We start from the raw sequence: 22,481 nt of genomic DNA, 5'->3' as shown, positions 1-22,481 counted from the left end.
GCCATGTAACCTGTAAACATGGTCTAGGAAGTCCTGAGCAACACTCTTGACTGTAAAGGGATGAGTAAGCCTGATGAAGTGTTCAAACTTAGTAAACCTATCAATCACTACCAGAATAGTGTCATACCCCTGTGACTTAGGGAGTTTCTCAATAAAATCCATAGAAATATGAAGCCATGCTCGTTTAGGTACTGGAATTGGTTGTAACAGCCCAGGGTAAGGAACATGTTCAAATTTGTTCCTTTGACAGGCATCACAGTTTTGCACATAGGTTATCACTTCCTGCTTCATACCAGGCCAGTAGAATAGGGACTTGAGTTTCTGCCAACAGTTCTTCTGGCCAGAGTGCCCCCCTATAGCTGAGTCATGTAATGCCTGAATTATCTGGTTCCTGATGTTGTTGTCATTCCCTATATAGATCCTTCCTTGGTACCTCAGGATCCTATCCAACAAAGTATAGTCAGAATGTGAAATGGGGTCTAGAACCAGTTGGCTCATGACATCTTGACAATGTGAATCCCCTTCATAGCTATTTTGCAACTTCTCAATCCATCCAGGCTTGACAGATGAAATAGCTAGACAGGATCCCATCTCTTCCAAGGATGCAGATTCATGCCTCCTGGATAACGCATCTGCCACTTGGTTGTCAGTTCCTCTCTTATATTGTATCTCATAATCCAATCCCAATAGCTTAGTCATCCATTTGTGTTGAATGGCAGTGTTCAGCTTTTGATCCAAGAGGTACTTTAGTGACTGATGATCAGTCCTTATAATGAAATGACTTCCCACTAGGTAATGCCTTCACTTAGTGATAGCCATAACTAAAGCTAAGAGCTCCTTCTCATAAACTGAGAGCCCCAAATTCTTGACTGATAAGACCTTACTCAGAAAAGCAATGGGATGTCCCTCTTACATTAACACTGCCCCAATTCCTTCCCCACTAGCATCTGTCTCCACTACAAAGGGTTTCTGAAAATCTGGTAACTGAGGTACTGGAGTTGAGCACATTAACTTCTTCAATTGGTCAAAGGATTCTTGTGCCTGACTGTTCCATTTAAAGTTGTCTTTTCTTAACAGTTCTGTGAGCGGTTTACACACAAGGCCATAGTGTTTTATAAATCTCCTATAATACCCTGTGAGACCCAAGAAACCCCTCAGTTCCTTGATTGATTTAGGAACAGACCATTGGAAGATGCTACTGATTTTTGAGTAATCCATACTGACACCCTTATTGTAAGGCCCAAAGACAACCTAAGAGGGAGGGTGAATTAGGTTGATTAAAATCTTAATCAAATTTATGCAATTTTTGCTTAATAAAAATTTACCTTCTTTTCTAGTAATGATCAATCAAATAGATTAGAAGAAGAGAGCAATATTGATTCGAAAAACAAGTATAGATAAGCAATGAGAATTTTATTAAACAAAAAAAAGAATAAGATAGAATATCAAACCGATTGTCTACCAAGCTTTCCTCAAACTTGAAGACCAATCACTAGGTTGAGCAACTTCTCTTTGATGAAAGATGATCAACTAGATGTACAATGGAGGGAGCACTTCCTCCTTGCCCTAAGCCACAGTTAGTCAAGCTAAGAAGTTTTACAATCACTCAGATAACCCTCAACAAAGCTACACTAATGAAACTTTCAACCACAAGAGAAATGCTCACAAGGAATTCACACCACTTGGAGAACAAATCTAGCTTTGGAGACTATTTTCTAGCTAAAATATCTCTTGAGATCTTGTAAACAAAGTGTGCAAAAGTCCCATCTGATTCAGAATCGTTTGTATTTAAAGGGAACCAAAAATGGGCTTCATTAATACTTCCAACTGATAGAAGGCAGATGAAGAGTCAGCTAGCCGTTGGAGCTGTCGGACGTCCGACGGCTTAGTCATCGTCCGATCCCATCGTCCGAAAACCAATCAAGTTGTTGTTCGGACGTCCGATGGGATTTTATCGTCCGAGCTTCTGTGTCCGAACGTCGTCCAGAGAGTTATCAAATCTTCGTGGAATTTTTAGGACGTCCGATGAGATTGATGTGCGTCCGAAGCATGCGTCCGATCCTTCAGGATGTCCGATGCTTCCTTACGAGCGTCCGACAGAGTCTTAGCAGAGAGTCATCAACACTTTGTGGAATTTTTAGGACGTCCGACCCGATCGATGTGCGTCCGAAGAGTACGTCCGATCCATCCGGACGTCCGATGCTTTCTCACGAGCGTCCGATAGAATTTCCTTCTTGATGTTCTTCATCCTTTCGGTCGTCCGACCGATTCCTTCGGACGTCCGACATGAGTGTCCTGTTTTTGCTTCTTCTTTTGGTTGATTTTCATTTCTTGACATATTCGTACCTGATTCTTTGATAGGCAAAAAGCACTTATATTTGAAGAGAGTTAGATAAACATTTCAAAATCCTTTGTGATCATCAAAACCAAGAATAACACTTATTAGTAATGGTATGCCCCAAGTAATCCACCTTCTTCTGAGCAAATGCACACTTAGACTTTTTCACATAGAGCTGGTGCTTCCTTAATACCTCTAGTACAGTTCTTAAATGTTGTATATGAGCATCCAGTGTAGAACTATATACCAGAATATCGTCAAAAAAGACCAATACAAATCTCCTCAAGTAGGGTTGGAATACTTGGTTCATCAGTGACTGAAATGTTGCTGGTGCATTGGTGAGTCCAAAAGACATGACCAGGAACTCAAAATGTCCACAGTGAGTTTGAAAAGCTGTCTTGAAAGTGTCCTGAGACTTAACTCTGATCTGATGGTATCCGGCTGTGAGATCCAGTTTAGTTTTATAGACAGAACCAGCTAGCTCATCCAATAACTCATCTACATTAGGAATTGGGAACCTGTTCTTAATAGTCATTTCATTTAATTTCCTGTAATCCACACAGAACCACCAAGTTCCCTCCTTTTTCCTAACCAACAGCACAGGGGAAGCAAATGGACTGTTATTGTACTTGACTATCCCTGTTTGAAGCATCTCTGTCACCTGCCTTTCTAGTTCCTCCTTGTGACAGTGAGGGTACCTGTAAGGCTTCAATTTGAATGGTTGTGTCTCTGGTTTGAGAGGGATTTCATGATCTACACTTCTGCTAGGAGGTAAAGAATTTGGTTTCTGAAATACATCATCATATTCCTGCAGTAGTTTTCCTACTTCCGATGGTATAAGATCTGCCCCCTCCTCTGTGTTACTTTTACAGTTCAATGCCATGCACATTTGCCTCTTATACTCAATAAATGTCCTCAAATCCTTCCTCTGATCAGGTCCATATCACAATCCTCTGCCTGTCCATGCAAGTGAACTTCATTTCCCTGATGATGCAATGATATCCTGAGTTGTTGGAAGTCAAATGTGATAGGACTGAAGTGTGTCATCCAATCTACTCCCAATATTATATCCCATCCCCCTAGCTCCATCATCTTTAAATCGAATCTAAAACTATGTTGATTAATCTTCCAGTGCACATTAGGACAGATAGCATTGCTGGATACACTGGTTCCATTTCCCATGATGACAGAGAATGGCTGGTCCACCCATCTGTAGTCAATATCCATTCCAATGACCAACTCACTGTTGATATAACTGTCTGAGCTCCCAGTGTCCACTAAAATAAAAACTTTTTCACCATCCAGGATGCCTGTCAATGTGATTGTCTTTCTCTTCAGTGATTTAGACAAAGCATGCAGGGACAGTTCCATGGGTTGACCAGGGTTTCCTGTCTGCTCCTCCTGCTCTCCTAATGCATCTTCAAACACAGCATCTTCTTCATCATCTAGTATCATGCAGTTTACATGCCCCAACCTACATTGGTGACCTATGGTGTATTTCTCCCCACACTTGAAGCACAGTCCTTTATTTCTTCTGTATTGCAGCTCTTGTGCTGAGATCTTCCTGAATTCTTTAGTGTCCTCCTGCGGTTTGGTGCTGAACCTAGGATTTTTTTGGTTATTACTGACAGGGACCATATAGGTGTTGTTGCCTACAACTGATGTATTCACCCTTGACATTCCAAATCGATTTTCCACCAGCTGTTTGGAGCTCTCTTTGGAATTTTTACTCTGTTTTTTGACTGAGTACTCTTGCCACTGAGACAACTCAAAAGCTTCAATTAAGGTAGTAGGTTTCAGCATTCTAATCATAGGTTTGATTTCCTCTTTCAAGCCACTGATGAAGCTAGAAATAAAGTAGTTTTCATCCAGATTTTGATTCTTAGTCAACATCAATGGTTTCAATTCCTCAAATCTTTCCTGATATTCTTCCACACTGCCCTCTTGATGTAGTTTGTTAAATTCTTCCACAACATCCTTGCAAATGCTGTCAATGAACCTTTTGCATAGCAGATCTCCAAATTCTACCCAACCTAATCCAGGTTTCTCAATTTTTACCCCCTGGAACCACCTATCAGCTTTGTCTTCTAAGTACATCTCTATTACTTCAACCTTCTGATTTTCCGGAATTTGATAGTTCATAAAGTATTTATCACATTTGCGCAACCACTCCCTAGGATTTTCTCCAGTAAACAGCTGCAAATCTATCTTAGGAGGATTTGGGAGCTGATACTTACCCCAATCTCTTCTGAAGTGTTGTTGATGTTCTCCTTCATGTTGTAGTCTCTGATTAGCTGGAGGTGTAGGTAGGATTGGCGACTGATCCACCATAATTCTTCCTTCTTTGTCCGCAATCTTGTCCTGTACAGAAGTCATTTTGGATAGAAGCGCGTTGAACTTCTGATCCAAGGATTTGTTGAAATTCTGTTCCATTCCTGTCAACAAATTCTCCATTCGTTTATTATTCTCTTCCAGTTCTTTTTTCAGATTGTTCTTCAATTGTTGTTGTTCGGATTGATGTGACAGCAAGGATTCCATCAGTTCTTGAAGCTTGCCTTCTTGCCTCTTCACTTGTTCTTCCAGAGTCCTGAATCTAGTGCCTTCTGCCATGGATTCGTTCACACTCCGAGGATCCAAAGCTCTGATTACCAATTGTTATGAACTGAAGTGATTAATCATGCAATTGGCAGTGATTAACCATTCAATTGGAGAGGATTAAGAGATGAGGAGAAATGAGAGAGAGAGAGAGAATACGAGGGAGGGAAGTTGAGAGAGAGAAGGAAACAGATTTCTGTTATTACTCTGATGCCTTGCAAAGCGATGGGCCCCGCTTTTATTACAGTTCACGTGACTCAGCCACTAACTAACTAAACTGACTTTTAAATCCCTAATTAATCAAAACGACAACGTTTGGCCCTTCCCAATTTACAAACCCTAATTCAATTACCCGCCATCCTAACACCCGGCAGCAAAAAATACGAATCTTTTTTTTTAAACTCTGACATCACTACAGCCCGGCAACGGAATTTTTTTTTTTTTTTATAAAGTTGCTGGCTACCGGGGCATGGTCAGCCCGGCAGCCGACAGAATAAACATTTGCAGCTTTGAAAGGGTTGCATGTTCTCTCGCTTTTCAAGGGAAAGCCCTTTCTTCACGTAGACAAGAATAAAACATTATTAAAACATTTGTCTACGTGAAAAAAAATTGCATGTTCTCTCGCTTCATTTGTAGCTTTCAATCAAAGGGAATAAAAACATGCAGCCACGTGAGAAAGGGTTTTCCATTGTAAATAAATTTTCCCCTCCCTTTGATTACCATTACTAAAACATTTATTCAATTTGCATCTAAATTTATTAAATAGGGAATAAAATCAAAAAAGGCTTTTTTTTCACCTTAATCATTCTCCTTCATAAAGCTGCGCTTAAATAAGGGTAATCTTCTACACGTAAATCATAACATAATAATCAAATAAACTTTTTTTTTGTTGCCATCCTACGTAAGATCATTTTTTCCTTAATTTTTTATTATAGAAAGTTATGTCCATTTTGGTGGACCTTTTCTTGTTTGATTTATAAGTCATTAATGATATATTTATTTGTTTCCTTAATAATAACTAATTTTCAATATACATGTATATATTGTATTTTTGGTAGGATTTTTTTTTGTCTTTGTTAGTATTGGTACAATAATGCATGAATAGTACTTGTTTGTTTTTTAGTTTAAATTATTTGTTAAAATTATTATGTAATTTTTAATGTACAATATAATTTTATAAATATAAATTTATTGTGCAATATAAAAACAAAATAGGCAAAAAAATGAAAAGAATAAATAATGAAAAACAAATAATTTAATTAACAAATAATTTTTCAATAATTTGAGAACTGCATCTTATTGTAAAATGAATGAGATTTTTTGTTTAAACCGGCCTTTTTTTAGTTTAATATCCTATAGAAGTAATTATTGATTTAACAAATCTGCTTTTCATCTTTTTCTGCTGTTCCAATTTTGAAACGTAATTTAATTAACTTAAAAGACTGTCGGATTTAGTACGTCAAGCGGCATAAGTTTTTAATAAAAAAAGGGTGAAATTGTTGTATTGAAAAATGGGTGAAATTTTCAACATTATTTAGTGAATTTTGTACATGTCAAAAGAAATATTGTGGTAGATTTTATTTTTTAATTGAGTTTCATATTTGAAATGATTGAGGCGTAAATATAAAAGAAAGGGTGGGGATACCAAATATGATTAAAATAAAGGAACATGTGCAATTTTGGTCCCCCAACGTTTGGTCTATGAGTTAAACTAATCTGTGATATTTTGACCAAAATAATTATGATTGCAAATTTTTTATTTTAGCCAAATTTAGGACAACTAATACAAAACTATATTTGAAAATTTTTTTAAAATAAATTGAACTGGCTGTCGGGCAGCTCGGTTTAAAAGACATCTATTTATTATGTCTCATTATTTCCAAACTTAGGTTGATTTTATTCAATTAAATTTGGAAATGCAAATATGAAAAAAAGGAAACAAGTACTATTCAGGCATTATTGTACCAATACTAACAAAGAAAAAAAAATCCTTCCAAAAATATAATATATACATGTATATTGAAAATTAGTTATTATTAAGGAAACAAATAAATATATCAAATGACTTATAAATCAAACAAGAAAAGGTCCACCAAAATGGACATAACTTTCTATAATAAAAAATTAAGAAAAAAATGATCTTACGTAGGATGGCAACAAAAAAAAAGTTTATTTGATTATTATGTTATGATTTACGTGTAGAAGATTACCCTTATTTAAGCGCAGCTTTATGAAGGAGAATGATTAAGGTGAAAAAAAAAGCCTTTTTTGATTTTATTCCCTATTTAATAAATTTAGATGCAAATTGAATAAATGTTTTAGTAATGGTAATCAAAGGGAGGGGAAAATTTATTTACAATGGAAAACCCTTTCTCACGTGGCTGCATGTTTTTATTCCCTTTGATTGAAAGCTACAAATGAAGCGAGAGAACATGCAAATTTTTTTCACGTAGGCAAATGTTTGAATAATGTTTTATTCTTGTCTACGTGAAGAAAGGGCTTTCCCTTGTAAAGCGAGAGAACATGCAACCCTTTCAAAGCTGCAAATGTTTATTCTGTCGGCTGTCGGGCTGATCAGGCCCGGTAGCCAGCAACTTTATAAAAAAAAAAAAAAAATCCGTTGCCTGGCAGACACAGCCCGGTAGCCATAAATTTGTAGTGCATCCTTGTCAGACTCATAAACATCCGACTTTTCCTTTTTTCAACAATATTATGAGTAATTAGCCCTGAAAAGGAAAGTGATTTTGTGCATGTGAAAATAGACCACGCGATAACATAACTAGTCCGAACCACGCTGTCAAAAACATAACAGGAATAAAGTCAAAATTGTTCAAAAACTTATCAACTTCAAAAGAATTAAGTGGTCCAAACTTAAAAGCTTTGCAATGTGAATGTTAGAAATGATCTTTAGATTCTCAAGGACTAAAGGAATTGTCAAGGTTTTGAATAAAGGAATTGTCAAGGTTTTGAATAAACTAACAGCCAAATCTTGTTTTGGTCTCAGAATTGTGGAATCTAAAGAATATTTCCAGTTGTTTCAAAGAAAAAAAAGTTTATCTATCACTACACAGCTTTGAAATTTAATTAACTTCAGTTCTTCCATTTCGTCTATCGCGCCACAAGTTGAGATTTAAATTTGGTTTAATTTTCATGGTAAGAATATATATATATATATATATATATATATATATATGTATGTATGTATAATTTAACTGGGATCTAAAGTATTGGCACTTCAATTTTCTACAGATCGTAAACTAATAAAACTAGCTTAATTAATTTTATAATTAGCATATTTGTCAAGTAAATTATGAATGGTTGCTCGGTTAGGCTTACGTATACTTCCAATTGACGTTACAAAGTATTAAATTTTGTAACAATTTTGAATTACAATTATGCGTAATACTATGAGATTGTAACAATTTTGAATAATCTTACCGGCCAAATCTTGTTTGGGTCTTAATGCGACTAATCGACACTTCAAAAGGAAGTTCTCTATTCTCACTACTCTACCTAAATGGGTATATGTTTGTTCACAAGTGGCTGCTAGTCTAGGCTAAAACCAATAATTGCTTTTCAACTAATATTTGTATGATAAATGCTTCTCCTTATTTAGAAAAGAAATTGTCCTTAAAAGCGAAAACGAAAATTCCATTATCAAATTGGAAGTTGGGGAAAAAAATTAAATAGTGCATTTATAATTGACTTCGTTAATTAGAAAATTTTGATGAACTTCCTATTATTCAATATTTTTCTGTACTACAAAAGCCAAAAAAAAATGAAAAGTGCCATAATTGCTTGTTGTCCAAAGTTTGTAGTCTAAGATTTTATGCAACGTTATGTATCCATTCGATCCGAGCTCTATTATTTTATCAAAGAAGTGCATAACAGCATTATAACTGGAGCACAAAGTATGATGTGTGATTTTTTTTTTTTAAATGGCAAACTCCGTATAAGGGGAAGGGATTTCAACCCAAATTTTATTAATGAAATAAGAGAGACTACAAAAAGGGGGCATGAACCTTACCTCTAAGAAATTACATGAGTTATTGGGGAATGGGTTGGGTGGTTCAATAGAGGAAGTATAAGTGAGAAGTTTTGAGTTTGAACCTTGTCACTTGCACTAAATATATATATATTTATTTATTTATTTATTTATATTTTTAAATAATAAAGTGATAAACTTTTCGGAGGGAGGGATGGGTTCTGTGGTTTTGAGGAAAGGAATGTAAATCAGAGGTTCCGGATTCGAATTTTCTCACTTACACTAAAAAAAAAATGTTTCATATAAAGTATGATGTGTAATTAAATAAAAGGTAAAAAAGCGAAACAATAACACTTCTAATGTAAGTAAATAATTTCCATTAAGATGGAGAGTTGAAGAGATATATAATAAGGCTCAATTGTAAGGACCTAAATCTTGCAAGCCACAAAGCATATATAGTTAATTTTGAGATGTTTAATATCTTCTACTATTTGTTTCTCTAGTATGAAGCTCTTAAAGGAACTTGTAGCTCATTCAACCAAGCAAAAGCTCCAACCAATGGTACTGTATTATATGTACAAGCCTCAGTCTTCTACTGATCAAGACAAAATTCTTGTTCCGTATCATAGTAGACTAATAAAACTGGTTAATCAATTTCATTATTAGCTTACTTGTCAAGTTATTATGAACGGTGATTAGCTGGATAATTGCATGGCTTCTTGCAAGTTGAAAGGCATACGGGATCATTTTTTTTTATATAACAAAATATATTTCATTAATGGATTGTTGGAAATCGTCCAACACGATTGATATACATCGTTGCCCTGATGGCAGATAAAACATGCACTAAAATTATAGATCTAAGAAATTAAGAACAAATCTAAAAAGTACCATCAATTTTAAAATTATTTTCTCATAGAATAAATCGTTGTAGCCCACTCTGTATAAATTGCAATCGTCAAATCTGTTAATCAACAGTTGTAAGATCTAATAAAGATGATGAGATCGCCCGACATAGACCCAAATATAAAATAAATTCAAATCTAACAACCAGATCTGAAGTAAATTCAAATTTAAACAACAAAATAAGGAAAAATAACACAAAATCTCACTAGGAACTCCTAAGAGAACAAAAATTCTCACTAGAAACCCTAAGAGAAACAGATATCTCCCGCTAAGAAAATTTAGGAGAAACTTTATTAGGAAAATAATAAAAACAAAACTTATGGGAAGGAGACCATGGTGGTCTCCCTCCCTAAAAGAAAGGGATTTAGAGAAAATGAATAGTAGAGAGAAGTCAAAGAAGATGAGCAGCAGAGAGAAGTTTTTTATCATTCTTAATTTAGTCGAATCTTTGTTTTTTTGGTTTGGCTGTCTCTTGGTCTAATTCCAAATTGAATTCGATAGCTTCCTTTCGTTTTCAGAGCTGAAAAGTTCTAGCTGTAATGGTAGTACTTTTTGTTTCCTCTCCTTCTTTTTGGTCGGTTGCTCTCAGTCTGCTTCCTAATGAGAATGAATAATTTCCTTTTGTTTCATGTACTGTAAAATTCTGGCTAAGCACTAATGTGTTGCTTCTACATTAAATTGAAGATATCTGTGGAAATATCACTCTTCAAAAATTTGAAGAATTGTAATTTTTTTAAGAGACATGTCTTAGTGTTTATATTATTCATGAGTTTTGAGTTAATAAATTATCTAGTAATACATTATAATGCAAGAGAATTTTAAAAACTAATTCAAAATTTTTAATTTTAAAAATACCCTCCGTAACAGAAAACTTTTATCCCCACAAAAAATGGAAGAGAATTTTATTTCATAGTCTTAAATTTAGATAGGACTAATTCCACTTTACACCCCGAACTTATATCACTTTCTGACTTTCTACTCTAAATTTCAATTTTAGATACTTTACACTTTAAACTCTCAAATTTGGACATTTTACATTCTAAACTCTCAAATTTATCCCATTCAAGTCCAATCAATGACAATGTTAGTAAAATTAATGAGATAAAAAAGACATGCAAAATAATGACAAATGTGTCATCTTATTCTAATTGCAATTGCTTGGCTCCTTTTGACCCTTTTTAACAAATTATCATTGATTTTAATGGTCTCAATCACTAATATTATTAGCAAAATTAATGAGATAAAAGATAGTGTAAATCAATGAAAATATATTATTTTGTTCTAACTGCGATACCTTGACTCCTTTTGACCACTTTTAGGAAATTATCAATAGTTTATAGGATCTTCCATGTGGTTATTTTGCTAATGGTGTCATTAATTGGATTTAAATGTGATAAACTTAAGAGTTTACGACGTAAAGTATTCAAAATTGAAAGTTTACGGTGTAAAGTGCCTAAAATTAAACTTTACCGTGTAAAGTAAATAAGTGGTATAAGTTTGGGAGTGTAAAGTGGAGTTTATCCATTTAGATAGGAATAAAGTTTGCCCCACTTAAAATAAATATTCATTAAGGGTGTCACTCGATCCACTAATAGATGTTAAGCATCTTTCCTTTGTTTTCTTTGGTGAACACTAAAACAAAGAAAGTTAAAATGATGCCTGTTGTCTTTATTCTTAGAAAGTTCCCTTCTGAAAAGACTTTGAGAAGAGGCAAGTTTAATTAAAGTTGTATGAGATTGTAACAATTTTGATTAATCACACCCCAAAATCTTGTTTAGGTCTATTGTGAATTACCAACACTTCAAAGAATTTCCCTATTCTCATGCCTCCACCTTAATGGGATATGTTTGTTCATGAGTCGCTGCCCGGTCTAAGCTAGAGACATGTAACTTTGTTTTGGGCACTCCTAGTTCATAGTGAATCTAAAATGAACAGTTTCTTTCGACTAATATTTCTATGGTAAATGCTTATCCTTATCTAGAAAAGAAATTGTCCTTGAAAGGTAAAACGAAAATTCCTTTACCAAATTGGAAGTTGGGGGAAAAAATTAAATATTGCGTTATTAATTTACTTCAGTCATTGGAGAATTTTGATGAACTTCCCACTATTCAATGATGATAACGTAAGTGTCACTATCTATGTTAGAGGTGCTAATTTGCTGTCATCTGGAAATGCGTGGATCTTGTTTGCCGTCCAAAAAAAAAAAAAGAAAAAATTGATCTAGCTAACTTGCAAGTCATTTGGTCGATATTTGGGAGTCAGAATTTAATCATTAGGTTTCAATCTTCCCACTCCATTAGCTTAAAGCTCCCCCCAAACACCCAAACAACAAAGAGCACTCATATTTTGTCCTTTTTTTTTTTTGGAAAATTCGTCAATTTAGTCCCTAAAGTTTTACATTAAAACTCAATTGATTACAAAAAAAACTATAAAAGGCAAAATTGATTTTAACATAAAAGTTCAGGGACCATATTGGGGAATTTCCCTTTTTTTCATACAAAGCATTCCCATTCAAACTTATTGTAAGGAAAAAAGATAATAAAAGTCTACATATATGGAAAGAAAATTTTCTAACCATTTAATCCTCCTTAGGGTGCATTTGATATAATTGAAATCTAAAATTTGAATTTAAAATCTGAATTTGTTAAAGTACTACATTTTTAAATATTGAAATCTTAATGTTCGAACATATTTTGTATTAAGTGATAAGTGAATAACTTATCACTTTTTTTTGAAATAAGTTTTGTCTAGACAATTCAGAGTCAATTAATTAATTAAGATGTTATATTTTTTCATTATCAAACATGTTTGAATATATTAAGATTTGAACCCGTTAAATTTAAATATCGAATAGGATAAGAAAACAGATAGGGTGGATTCAAAAGGTATCTCAATATTTTTTAAGATAAAACTTATCCTCCCCTATCTTTTCATTACTTTCACCACCTTGTTCAATTGTTTGGCCTTATGTTTAAAAATTACCAGCTGAAAAGCAAAATGATTTTGACGCACTTGAAAGTAGACCATGACATGACATAACTAGTCCGAATCGTGCTGTCAAAAACATAAAAGCAATCAAGTCAAAACTGCTCAAAAACTTATCAACTCCTAAAGAATTAAGTGGTCCAAACCAAAAGGCTCTGCAAATTTTATAAATGATCTTTGGAATAACCGAACAGCCGAATCCTATTTTGGTCTCAGAATGACTGAGCAAGAGAGGCAAAAAAATTTTCGGTACTGCTCTCTTATATAAATAGAAAAATGTATTCCCCGAGAAGATTACTTATTAAACCCATATTTAATAATCTTTTTAAACTAATGATATTTGCTTGCGTTTAGAATGTGGGATCTAAAGAATATTTGAAATTTTTTTACGTAAACTAAAAAAAAAAAAAAAAAACTTCAGTTCTTCCATTTTGACTATCGTGCCACAACTTAAGATTTAAAATTAGTTTAATTTTCATGTTAAGAAGGTTTACTTACATCAATTTTTGGTTCGAGCTACTTAAGATCTAAAGTATTGGCAAGCACTTCAATTTTCTACAGATGGTAAACTGATAAAACTAGCTTAATTAATTTTATAATTAGCTTATTTGTCAAGTAAATTATGAATGGTTGCATGGTTAGGTTTTACGTATACTTTCAATTTTGAATTTCAACTATGCGTAACACTAAGAGATTGTAACAATTTTGAATAATCTCACCAGCCAAAACTTGTTTGGGTTTTGATGCCACTAACCAACATTTAAAAAGTTCTCTATTCTCCCGACTCTACCTTATTGGGTTTTTTTTATTGAGAAAAAAGAAAAAAAAATTTATTTACAAAACTTGTTGAAAATCGTAAAGCACTATTTGCTTGACATAAGTAGGTGGCGAGTTCTAAAGAAATTCAATTGAACTGCTAGACTTAGCATGAAATGCCAAGGCATGTACAATTTTATTTGATTCCCTTGGCGCTGTCTCAAAGATACATTACCTTACTAGGTATATGTTTGTTCACAAGCTGCTGCTAATCTAATAAGCTAAATACTTATAACTTTGTTTTGGGCAATCCTAGTTTATAGATAATCTAAAATCAAAAATTGCTTTTCAACTAATATTTCTTTGGTAAATGCTTCTCCTTATTTAGAAAAGAAATTGTCATTGAAAGGGAAAATGAAAATTTGGTTATCAAATTGGAAGTTGGGGTAAATTTAAATATTGCATTCATAATTTACTACATTCATTGGAGAATTTTGATGAACTCCCTACTATTGATCAATATTTTTCCCTGCCACAAAAGCCAAAAAAGAAAATGAAAAATGCTGTAATTGCTTGTAGTCCTAAAATTTGCAGTCTATGACTTTATGAAATGTATTTTATCAACAGGTGCTTAACAGCATTACAACTGGAGAACAAATTATGTGTAATCTAAAAATATAATTAGTAAAAAAAAACTAAGTAATAACACTTCTAATGTAAGTAAATAATTTCCATTAAGATGGACAGTTGAAGAGATATACAACAAGGCTCAATTGTAAGGGACCTAAATCTTGCAAGCCACAAAGCATATATAGTTAATTATGAGATGTTTAATACCTTCTACTATTTGTTTCTCTAGTATGAAGCTCTTAAAGGAACTTGTAGCTCATTCAACCTAGCAAAAACTCCAACCAATGGTGCTGTATTATATGTACAAGCCTCTGTCTGCATATAATTTCCCCTCTCATCACTAAAATTGTCTTGGCAATCAGGACCTCCAACTAATGCCCCAACTATGACATTGGGATTTGGTTTAGGATTGCTATACCAATTATCATACCCTTGGGTGCACCCAATAAACCCTTTATTCTCTTTATAAGACACAATTGAGGCCCCTCTATGGTGCACCCTAGTTGGAAACCTAAGGCCATAGCCCACAAGATAGCTCATGTTTTGTGGATTGGACCCCAAAATGTAGTCCACTTGGGATTTGGCAAGGTTGATAAGTTCTTGATGCCCTACAAGTCCTCCATGACACTTAACTTTTCGATGGGATTTTTGGAGAAAATCTGAGTAGATTGTTAGTAGAAATGCTGCTGATGAAACATATTGCATGTTGTTCCATTGCCTGATGTATAAGAGCCCTGCTGGAGTTCTGTCAATGTTGTTTTTGCTGCCATTGTTCTTGCTTACACATGAGCAGATGTAGTACTCAGCTTTTGATCTATATTGCTCAAGAATGTGAGTGTACTGCGGCCTGTGCTTTTCTTCATGGAGTAACTGCAGATAAAGAGTCTTGGATCACTTGACTTCTGACACATGCTCCTTTTATAGCTAGAAACATGTCTTTTTCAGGCATATTTACAACTTTACAGCAACATTTTAGCTACTTTTTTCCCCCCTCAATTCATGCATAAGAGTGTTCAAACCAAAGAAATAATATTAGAAAGGTAACAAAAAAGTAAAAAGTAAATCTTTTTTTTTAATTTTTTTTTTTTGGAAATTGTACAGGAGAGGTGGAAGGAAGAATAATAGTCATGAGAAAATAATCTTAGAAGAGAAAAGTAATCTTAACCATGGATTACATCAGGTTTTAAAATGAAAAGATTAATCAAGAATTTTTGGCTGTCCCTAAATTCTACTTGTATATATACTCAATTGGCAAATTAGAGGATTTAGTCCTTCAAGGCCCTTGCACTTGGACTTTTCATAACTTGATGTATTATCAAATTTAATATAATTCCATTCCACATTTGCTCTTCCAATCTAATTAATGCTACACTAACATGGATACACTAATGAACTATTGCATACATGTGAATGTTACATATATTTCCCATATTGTATATAAATACACTTTAAGTACTCATCAAAGTTAATATATGTGAAACAAATAAACTCAATATTACAGAAATATGTTATGCAATACGAAACAGATTGGAGACAATTCAATTCTCAATTTAATATTTTATAACCTCAATTGAATTGTAGACAAGGGGTGTAGAGGTGGCTAGATAGCCCTTTTTTCAATGTCGACTATTGAGTACGGTAGCAGCTGTTGCTAGTGCTATGCTTGGATATACTAAAGGAAGGTTCTTTTTTTTTTTTTTTTGTTAATTGTCATCCCTACTCCTACTCCTACTCTATCTACGGAGGAGGCTCAACTAAGCTTATGGGAATCGATGGGGATAGAATCACTACCGGACCAGACGGGTGCGTTGTGCACCCGTCTGGATTTGAAGCAGAGCCACAAGAGTGGCATTTTGGTGGGAGGCAAGAGTTCTCCCACCCCACCAAAGCCTTAAGGGCTTGGTGGTGGCCACCAGCCCAAGAGCTGGTGGTTTACTAAAGGAAGGTTCAAATGAGCCCATTGTGGCCACCCTGCTACCTGTTTGGAATCAAGAATCCAAATTTGGATCCTTGAACGTGCTAACAAACGTGCTCTGTCCCCGTCTGTTAAGTCGTGTCACTGATACCCAATGGCATGGCATGTGCGGAGTCAGTTTTTAGTTGAATTTCAACCTAAAATGCTTACTCCCTCCGTCAAATTATTAATGTTATGCTTTTACTTTATTGATTTTTTAAAAGAAGAACTATCATTTCAAATTTAATACATACTTTTTAATCTTACCATTTAAATAAGTAACTTTATAAAATCCCAATGCATATTTAATAAAAAAAATATTTTGATTCCAAAAGATACTTGTAAATTCATCAATGTCATCTCATCTAAACATAATGATTATTATGTTTTTATAAAAAGTTAAATTCTCAAAAATTGACTCTAATATTGGGACTGAGGGAGTACTTAGCATGTGAGTGTGTTTGGATATCACATTATTTACACAAATTTTACTTGTTTGTATTATAAACATTTTTTTTATTGTCTTTTTATCTCATATATATCACATTAAACAACTGTTGTAGTGTTTTCATTTTAAAAAAAATTATTCCAAATAATCTTCTATCCAAATACATATAAGTAACAAAAAAGATTGTTTAAGGTTATAAATGAGTTTATATCATTTTTTACATTGGCTATTGAATGATAAAATGATAAAAAAAAAAAAAAGAGGTAAAATGATATGAAGTAAGAAGTCCTAGTTGCCATATTTTCTTTATCGGTCAATTTGTCATTGGCCCAATAGTTTGATTATGGGCCTAGATGACAAATTTAACATGGACATGATGTAATCTCGTTTTAATTCATTGTAAAATCCTATATATCACTATTTAAAAACTTGAGGGGTAAAATTGATCTTACCTTCAAGCATTAGTAACCAAAACAAAAATGTAAAGTCAAAACTTTTAACCGTTGTTAAACTAGTTTCGACCATTAAAACATCTTCATCAATTGTCATTGGTGGCCAAATTGACCTAATTTTTTTCGCCAAAAATTTTGAGACTTGTTTAACTATTCTCCCAAATATTGATAGGATTTGCACTTCTAGTTCTCCCCAAAATTTTATCTACTAAACTGGATCACCAACTTTAGTAAATAAAAAGAAAAAGAGGATCAACAGTGATTTTCTCTTCTTTATTTTTATCAAATATTAACAATTTACACTTATACCTACTCCTACTCCTAATCCTATACCACGGCTAAAGAGATAGGTCCAACTGAATTATTGAAAATCGAAAGAGACTAAATCATCTTCGAACGAGATAGGTGCCCTTTAGTACCCGCTCAATTTGGAGAAGCCATGTAGAATAGCAATTTGGATAGAGTGTTATTTGAAATAATTACTGTAGCACTTTTTGTGATGTGATATATGTGAGATAAAAAGTTGGTTGGGAATATAAAAATGTGAGTTGAAAAATGTGTTTATAATGCAAGCGAAATATTATTTAAAATAATAATGGTATCCAAACAAACCTGTTAACATTTTCTATGGCACGAAGAACTTAAATGCCTTTGTGATGACCAACAATTCAAGAGACCGTTGGTTACCAATGTGATTCTCCACTTACCCTTTTAATGAGTCAAACTCGTGACTGAAGTGTTTTATAAACTGGGCAATGCTTGGTTGTCAAGGATCACCTACTTTAGCTGTTTCCCTCTCATTGAATTTTTGTCCTCCAATTGATATTCTATACCATCACAATTAAAAGGACACTTGGCACCTCTTAAAAGTGCTGCCATGCAAAGACATCAGCAGCACGTGGCTTTGTTCTCCAAGATATACAGCCCTGTCTTTCACCAGTAGTCACTAACTAGCTGCCTTAATTAACGCTTACCTAATGAGACATAGCTCCATCAACTTTATGGAAAAAGTAAAAGTGCCATGTAAAAGTGAACATATGGTTTCTCATAGTTGAATCAATGGAAAAAGCAAAAGAAATCAAACGGAAACAAAGTGAAATCCAAAACTCTATAGGATATTTGACACAAGATTGAAGGTCTTTACAGTGAAAATCTAAAAAGTAATTGACATGTAGGAGGGAGCAAGCTAGATCACCCCAGAGTATTTGAAGTTTGAAAATGACATGTTGTGGGCAAAATAAGAGGGTACGAGAATCTGTGAAGGAGAACAAGTCACATTGAAGTTATTGAAAAAGACATCATTGGATATATGTTTTTTTTATCTATTGTCACCGTCCACACTTACTTCTACTTTTATTCTAATCTATACTAGACGGGTGATCCAACAAAGTTACGAAAAATTGACGGAAACTGAATTGCTATAGGACCATACAGGTGCACTAAGTACTCATATGAATCTAAGAGAAATCATATTAAGTGACAACTTTAAGGGGAGGTAAAATTTAAACCCTTGATCTCCCATCCCACAAGACACGTAATGGCCAACTATTCTAGAAGTAGTTGATTAAAACATCATTGGATATTTTGGTGGTACGTTCATGAAATGCGCAACATTGTAATCCATCAATCATATCTTGTAGTTAAAAATATGAATTCTACAATTTCTTAAGGGGTTTAAAGTTTACTTTTTGTTTGAAAATCAACTATAAGTCAATTTAAATTTCAAATATAACAATTTATTCTGAGTCACCAAATAATGTAAATTTTTTCGTTAACGTGTTTTAGAATGCCTAAAATATGTACCTTTGAAACATCACCGATCTGCACTTGGCCAATTAGGCTATCGATTTTAGCGTATTAGTATCTTATACTATCAATATATCTAACATTCTTGAAATCAATTAAAATTCAATAAGCTTTTTTTTCACTTTTTAATGAAAAAGACTATAGTAATTACAGGGGTATTTATGTTCATCTAAAGTAATTCAGGGGTATTTATGTCTTTTAGTTAAAATCTATACGAAAATTCGACCAATTTGAGCAATCTAATGCTATATGCTGATAGTATAATGTAGTTAAATACTGCAATTGATAGTTTGTAGTGTAAATTACAAAGCAATAATAGTATAGGGGTGCAATACAATTACACGTGTAAAATATCATAGCAAATGTATAAGGATTAATTTTTCCTACACTTATATAGTATTAGATAAATGACAATCATGTAAAATTTAAATTTGAAATTTAACTTTTACATATTCTTTCCGTTCCATTTATTTAGTCATGTTTGGGGAATCCAACTTTTTAATAATAGTGGTTTGATTGTGATTTTTGTGTTTTTCTTTCTAATTTTACCCCACAAATTCAAATTTTAAATTTGAATGGTAACGTGCATATGACTAGAAAAAAAGTTATATTAAAAAGAGAGACTAAAAAGTGCTTTGACTCAAGGGTGACAATTGTTTTGAGATATTCCAAAATGGAAAATATGACACTTTCAATGGGATGGAAAGAGTATATGTCATGAATTTAACGGTGATAATGCATTAACTATCAGTATATATAAGATTTACTCAATGTATAAGCTATAGGAGTAGAAGGGATTTTACCTTTGAGGCAATAATTTGAAGACCAGCATACTTAACATCCCAACTGAATTCAGTAATAGCCCAGCCAATGCCACCAAAACAATGAGCCTTGTCAATAACATACTTCAAATAATCTTCATTGTCGGTGGCTTTGTATAGCCACAAGGCTGCCCACAATAACTCATCCATGAACCCACTCACTGATTCATAATAGTCCTTCACCACTCCCACACTTGTATCGTATTTTCCCCTGTACTTGTCACCAAATTCAAACAACTGCAAAAACAACATCCATTTCAACCAAAAAAGTAAAAAAAAAAAAAAATCAATCAAAATTACTTCCAAAAACTATCTAAATTAAGAGCATATTAACTAAATTATCTAGTACTTTTTCCAAAAATTATCTCGATTTAACGAAAACGCAAAATTGTTACCTCTTGAGCATGCTGCAATAGTAGGTGAGAATAATGTGAGTTGATTTTCCTAAACACAATTGATGCTGCAGCCATTGCAGCTGCCGTCTCTCCGGCGAGATCCGACCCGGGATTTTTCTCGTCGATCTTGTACCCTCGTCGGGACGTCGTCATGTCTTCCGGCCGTTGCCAGCAGTAATGATCAGTATCTCCATCTCCAACCTGAGAATTTAAGTACTTAAAACTGTTACCCATTCTGCATTTGCATGATCATACATAAATTTTGGTACAACCACATTTTAAAAAATAAAAGTAAAAATTTCAGTACCTCAGCCCATAGTACATTAGGTCTAGTGTGTGCCTTGCTGAAATAATCAGCACCCCATTTGATTGCCTCAAGAGCATGCTCCATTTCTCCAGCCATTTCAATTTGTTGCCCAAATTCAATAACACCCCATGACAACATTGTCACTGTGAATGCCATTGGCAATCCAAACTTGACATGGTCACCTGCATCATAGTAGCCTCCAACTAAGTCCACCTACAAACACACATGTAAAAACATACTAAAAATCTGTATTCAAACAACATAAATGATGAACCAAAATTCAAATTCTTGAAGAAAAATACAACTGAAACTGAACATTGTGAGTAATACCCCTTGTTCTAATCCATCTGTTAGGCCAGAATGGTGACGCCAAGAGACTCTTTGGTTGTATGGTAAGCGACCGGACCTCTGTGCTTCAAAGTACAGAAGGGATTTTGAAAGTGCATCTGCATAATCAAATGCTTGAGATGGGATGCTAAAAATGGTAAAAAGCATGAGCAAAACAGAGCAATGCAGGGGGAATCTTGGTAGTTTTAGCATTCTGCAATGTTGATAGCTCTTCTTCATCTTCATCTCCTTTACCCTTCTTCTCCAAAAGGGATTTTCAGGAGGTGATGAAGAATATATTTTAAACAGCAACAGCAGCAGCAGCAGCAATGGTAGAGAAGGCTTTTTAAAGGGCTCTTTACAAACACACACAGTCACGCACTGGTCATACCCATACGCATGTATTTTGGTGTCCATGCCATGGTCCACAACACAAGGGATTGCTGCCATTTTGAAATGGAAAAGGTGTTGTGGAAAATTCCCTCTTACTTTTTTCACTCTTCTCTGTAGAATAATTTCAGGCCTAGATTCAGGGATGTGCCTTGGGATTGCCTTTTCATAGTTACCTTCTCTTTTGTGATCTCCCTTGCCCCTAAGATTTTGAAATGTTTAATATAATTGCTTGATCTTTGGACTACAATTTCCGATTTCAAACCAAATAAACCTCATAACCGTTATGCAAACAGATTTAGGGCCTCTTAAATCAAGATTAAGCTGCATAAGATTTACTTTAAAAAAAAAAAAAAAAAGACAGTTAGTAGCCAAAATCTGCATCACATCAGTCGCAATTCAATTTGGACCGCTAATTGTTTTCCATAATTATATGTAACTGTCCAGAATATCTGCCCTGTGCATACAGTGTCACATGTTGCTTTCCAAGAACTATGAATAGCTACCATTCTAGTTCCAAGTGTTAATTCAGCTCTTTCCCCTAAATTATCAAGCAATTTTATCTACAACATTTATGACTATTACTAGTTTATGACAAATGGCTTACATTTGATAGACCTATACAATAACCTGTTTAAGAATTAATGTTCTTAGACTAAATTCTTTCATTTGTTGACGTTTATAAGTACTTCCTCTATCCCACTTTATTAGTAGTCTTGATTTTTTCTCTCATGCAGTTTAAAAAAATTAATTAATATTTTTGGAAGAGTAAATTTAGTCTCTCTTTTTCTTGAATTACCTTTACATCAATATTATATGACTAATTAATTATCACAAAAATCAAGACCATGAATACAATAATATTTGATGAATAGGCTTAGAATGGTACCATGATGTGATTTTGGATGTGCTAGTACATTTGACTAAATTAAGTATCATACTTACCACAATTAAATTAGATTGTTATATTAATTGATAACAAAGTAAATTAAATAAGGATATTTTAAAGAAATTAAAATTTAACTATACTTTTTAATTAGAAAGTGAACTAGATAATTTAGAATAGATGAAAAGGGAAAACAAGTCCAGCAAAGTAGATGGGGGGAGTAGTAAATAGTTTTCTAATAAAAAAAGAACAAGTAAATTTTCTATGAACATGGAATGTCATCTAAACTTGTCATAGTAAATAAATTAAATAATATTTAGGAGTTTTACCAACAAAAACCAACAATGAATTTTAAGGAGAAAGTGTAAATCAATAGCATTAGCACAAATTTATCTTAAAAGGGAAAAAGAAAAGACAACTACAAGGTTGCCGACACAAGCATTTTCTATTTCCTTTTCATTTGCTATTTCCGTTTTTCTTTTTTCCTTTTCATTAGGTCT

General features: G+C 33.7%; 1 protein-coding gene across 1 annotated transcript; it reads right to left on the bottom strand.

Annotated features, from left to right (window-relative positions):
• Positions 1 to 14,282: 14,282 nt before the first annotated feature.
• Positions 14,283 to 21,160, bottom strand: LOC113770491 (endoglucanase 11-like). The gene is made up of 5 exons (XM_027314960.1): positions 20,709 to 21,160; positions 20,379 to 20,591; positions 20,072 to 20,272; positions 19,659 to 19,913; positions 14,283 to 15,065 (listed from the first exon to the last, which is right to left on the bottom strand). The coding sequence occupies exons 1-5, from the start codon at positions 21,153 to 21,155 to the stop codon at positions 14,421 to 14,423; spliced, it is 1,761 nt and encodes a 586-aa protein (XP_027170761.1). The 5' UTR covers positions 21,156 to 21,160; the 3' UTR covers positions 14,283 to 14,420.
• Positions 21,161 to 22,481: the final 1,321 nt, after the last annotated feature.

The sequence above is a fragment of the Coffea eugenioides genome, chromosome 5, assembly GCF_003713205.1.
Source record: "Coffea eugenioides isolate CCC68of chromosome 5, Ceug_1.0, whole genome shotgun sequence".
NCBI lineage: Eukaryota > Viridiplantae > Streptophyta > Magnoliopsida > Gentianales > Rubiaceae > Coffea > Coffea eugenioides.
This window is presented reverse-complemented; position numbering and strand designations above follow the sequence as displayed.

Bases quoted from the DNA above. Each gene is read 5' to 3' on its own strand.
- LOC113770491 (XM_027314960.1), bottom strand. From the start codon at position 21,155: ATGGCAGCAATCCCTTGTGTTGTGGACCATGGCATGGACACCAAAATA. The intron at 20,273-20,378 runs GTACTGAAATTT...TTAAATTCTCAG, and splicing joins CTAATGTACTATGGGCTGAG to GTTGGAGATGGAGATACTGA. The intron at 19,914-20,071 runs GTAACAATTTTG...TTGTTTTTGCAG, and splicing joins TATTGCAGCATGCTCAAGAG to TTGTTTGAATTTGGTGACAA.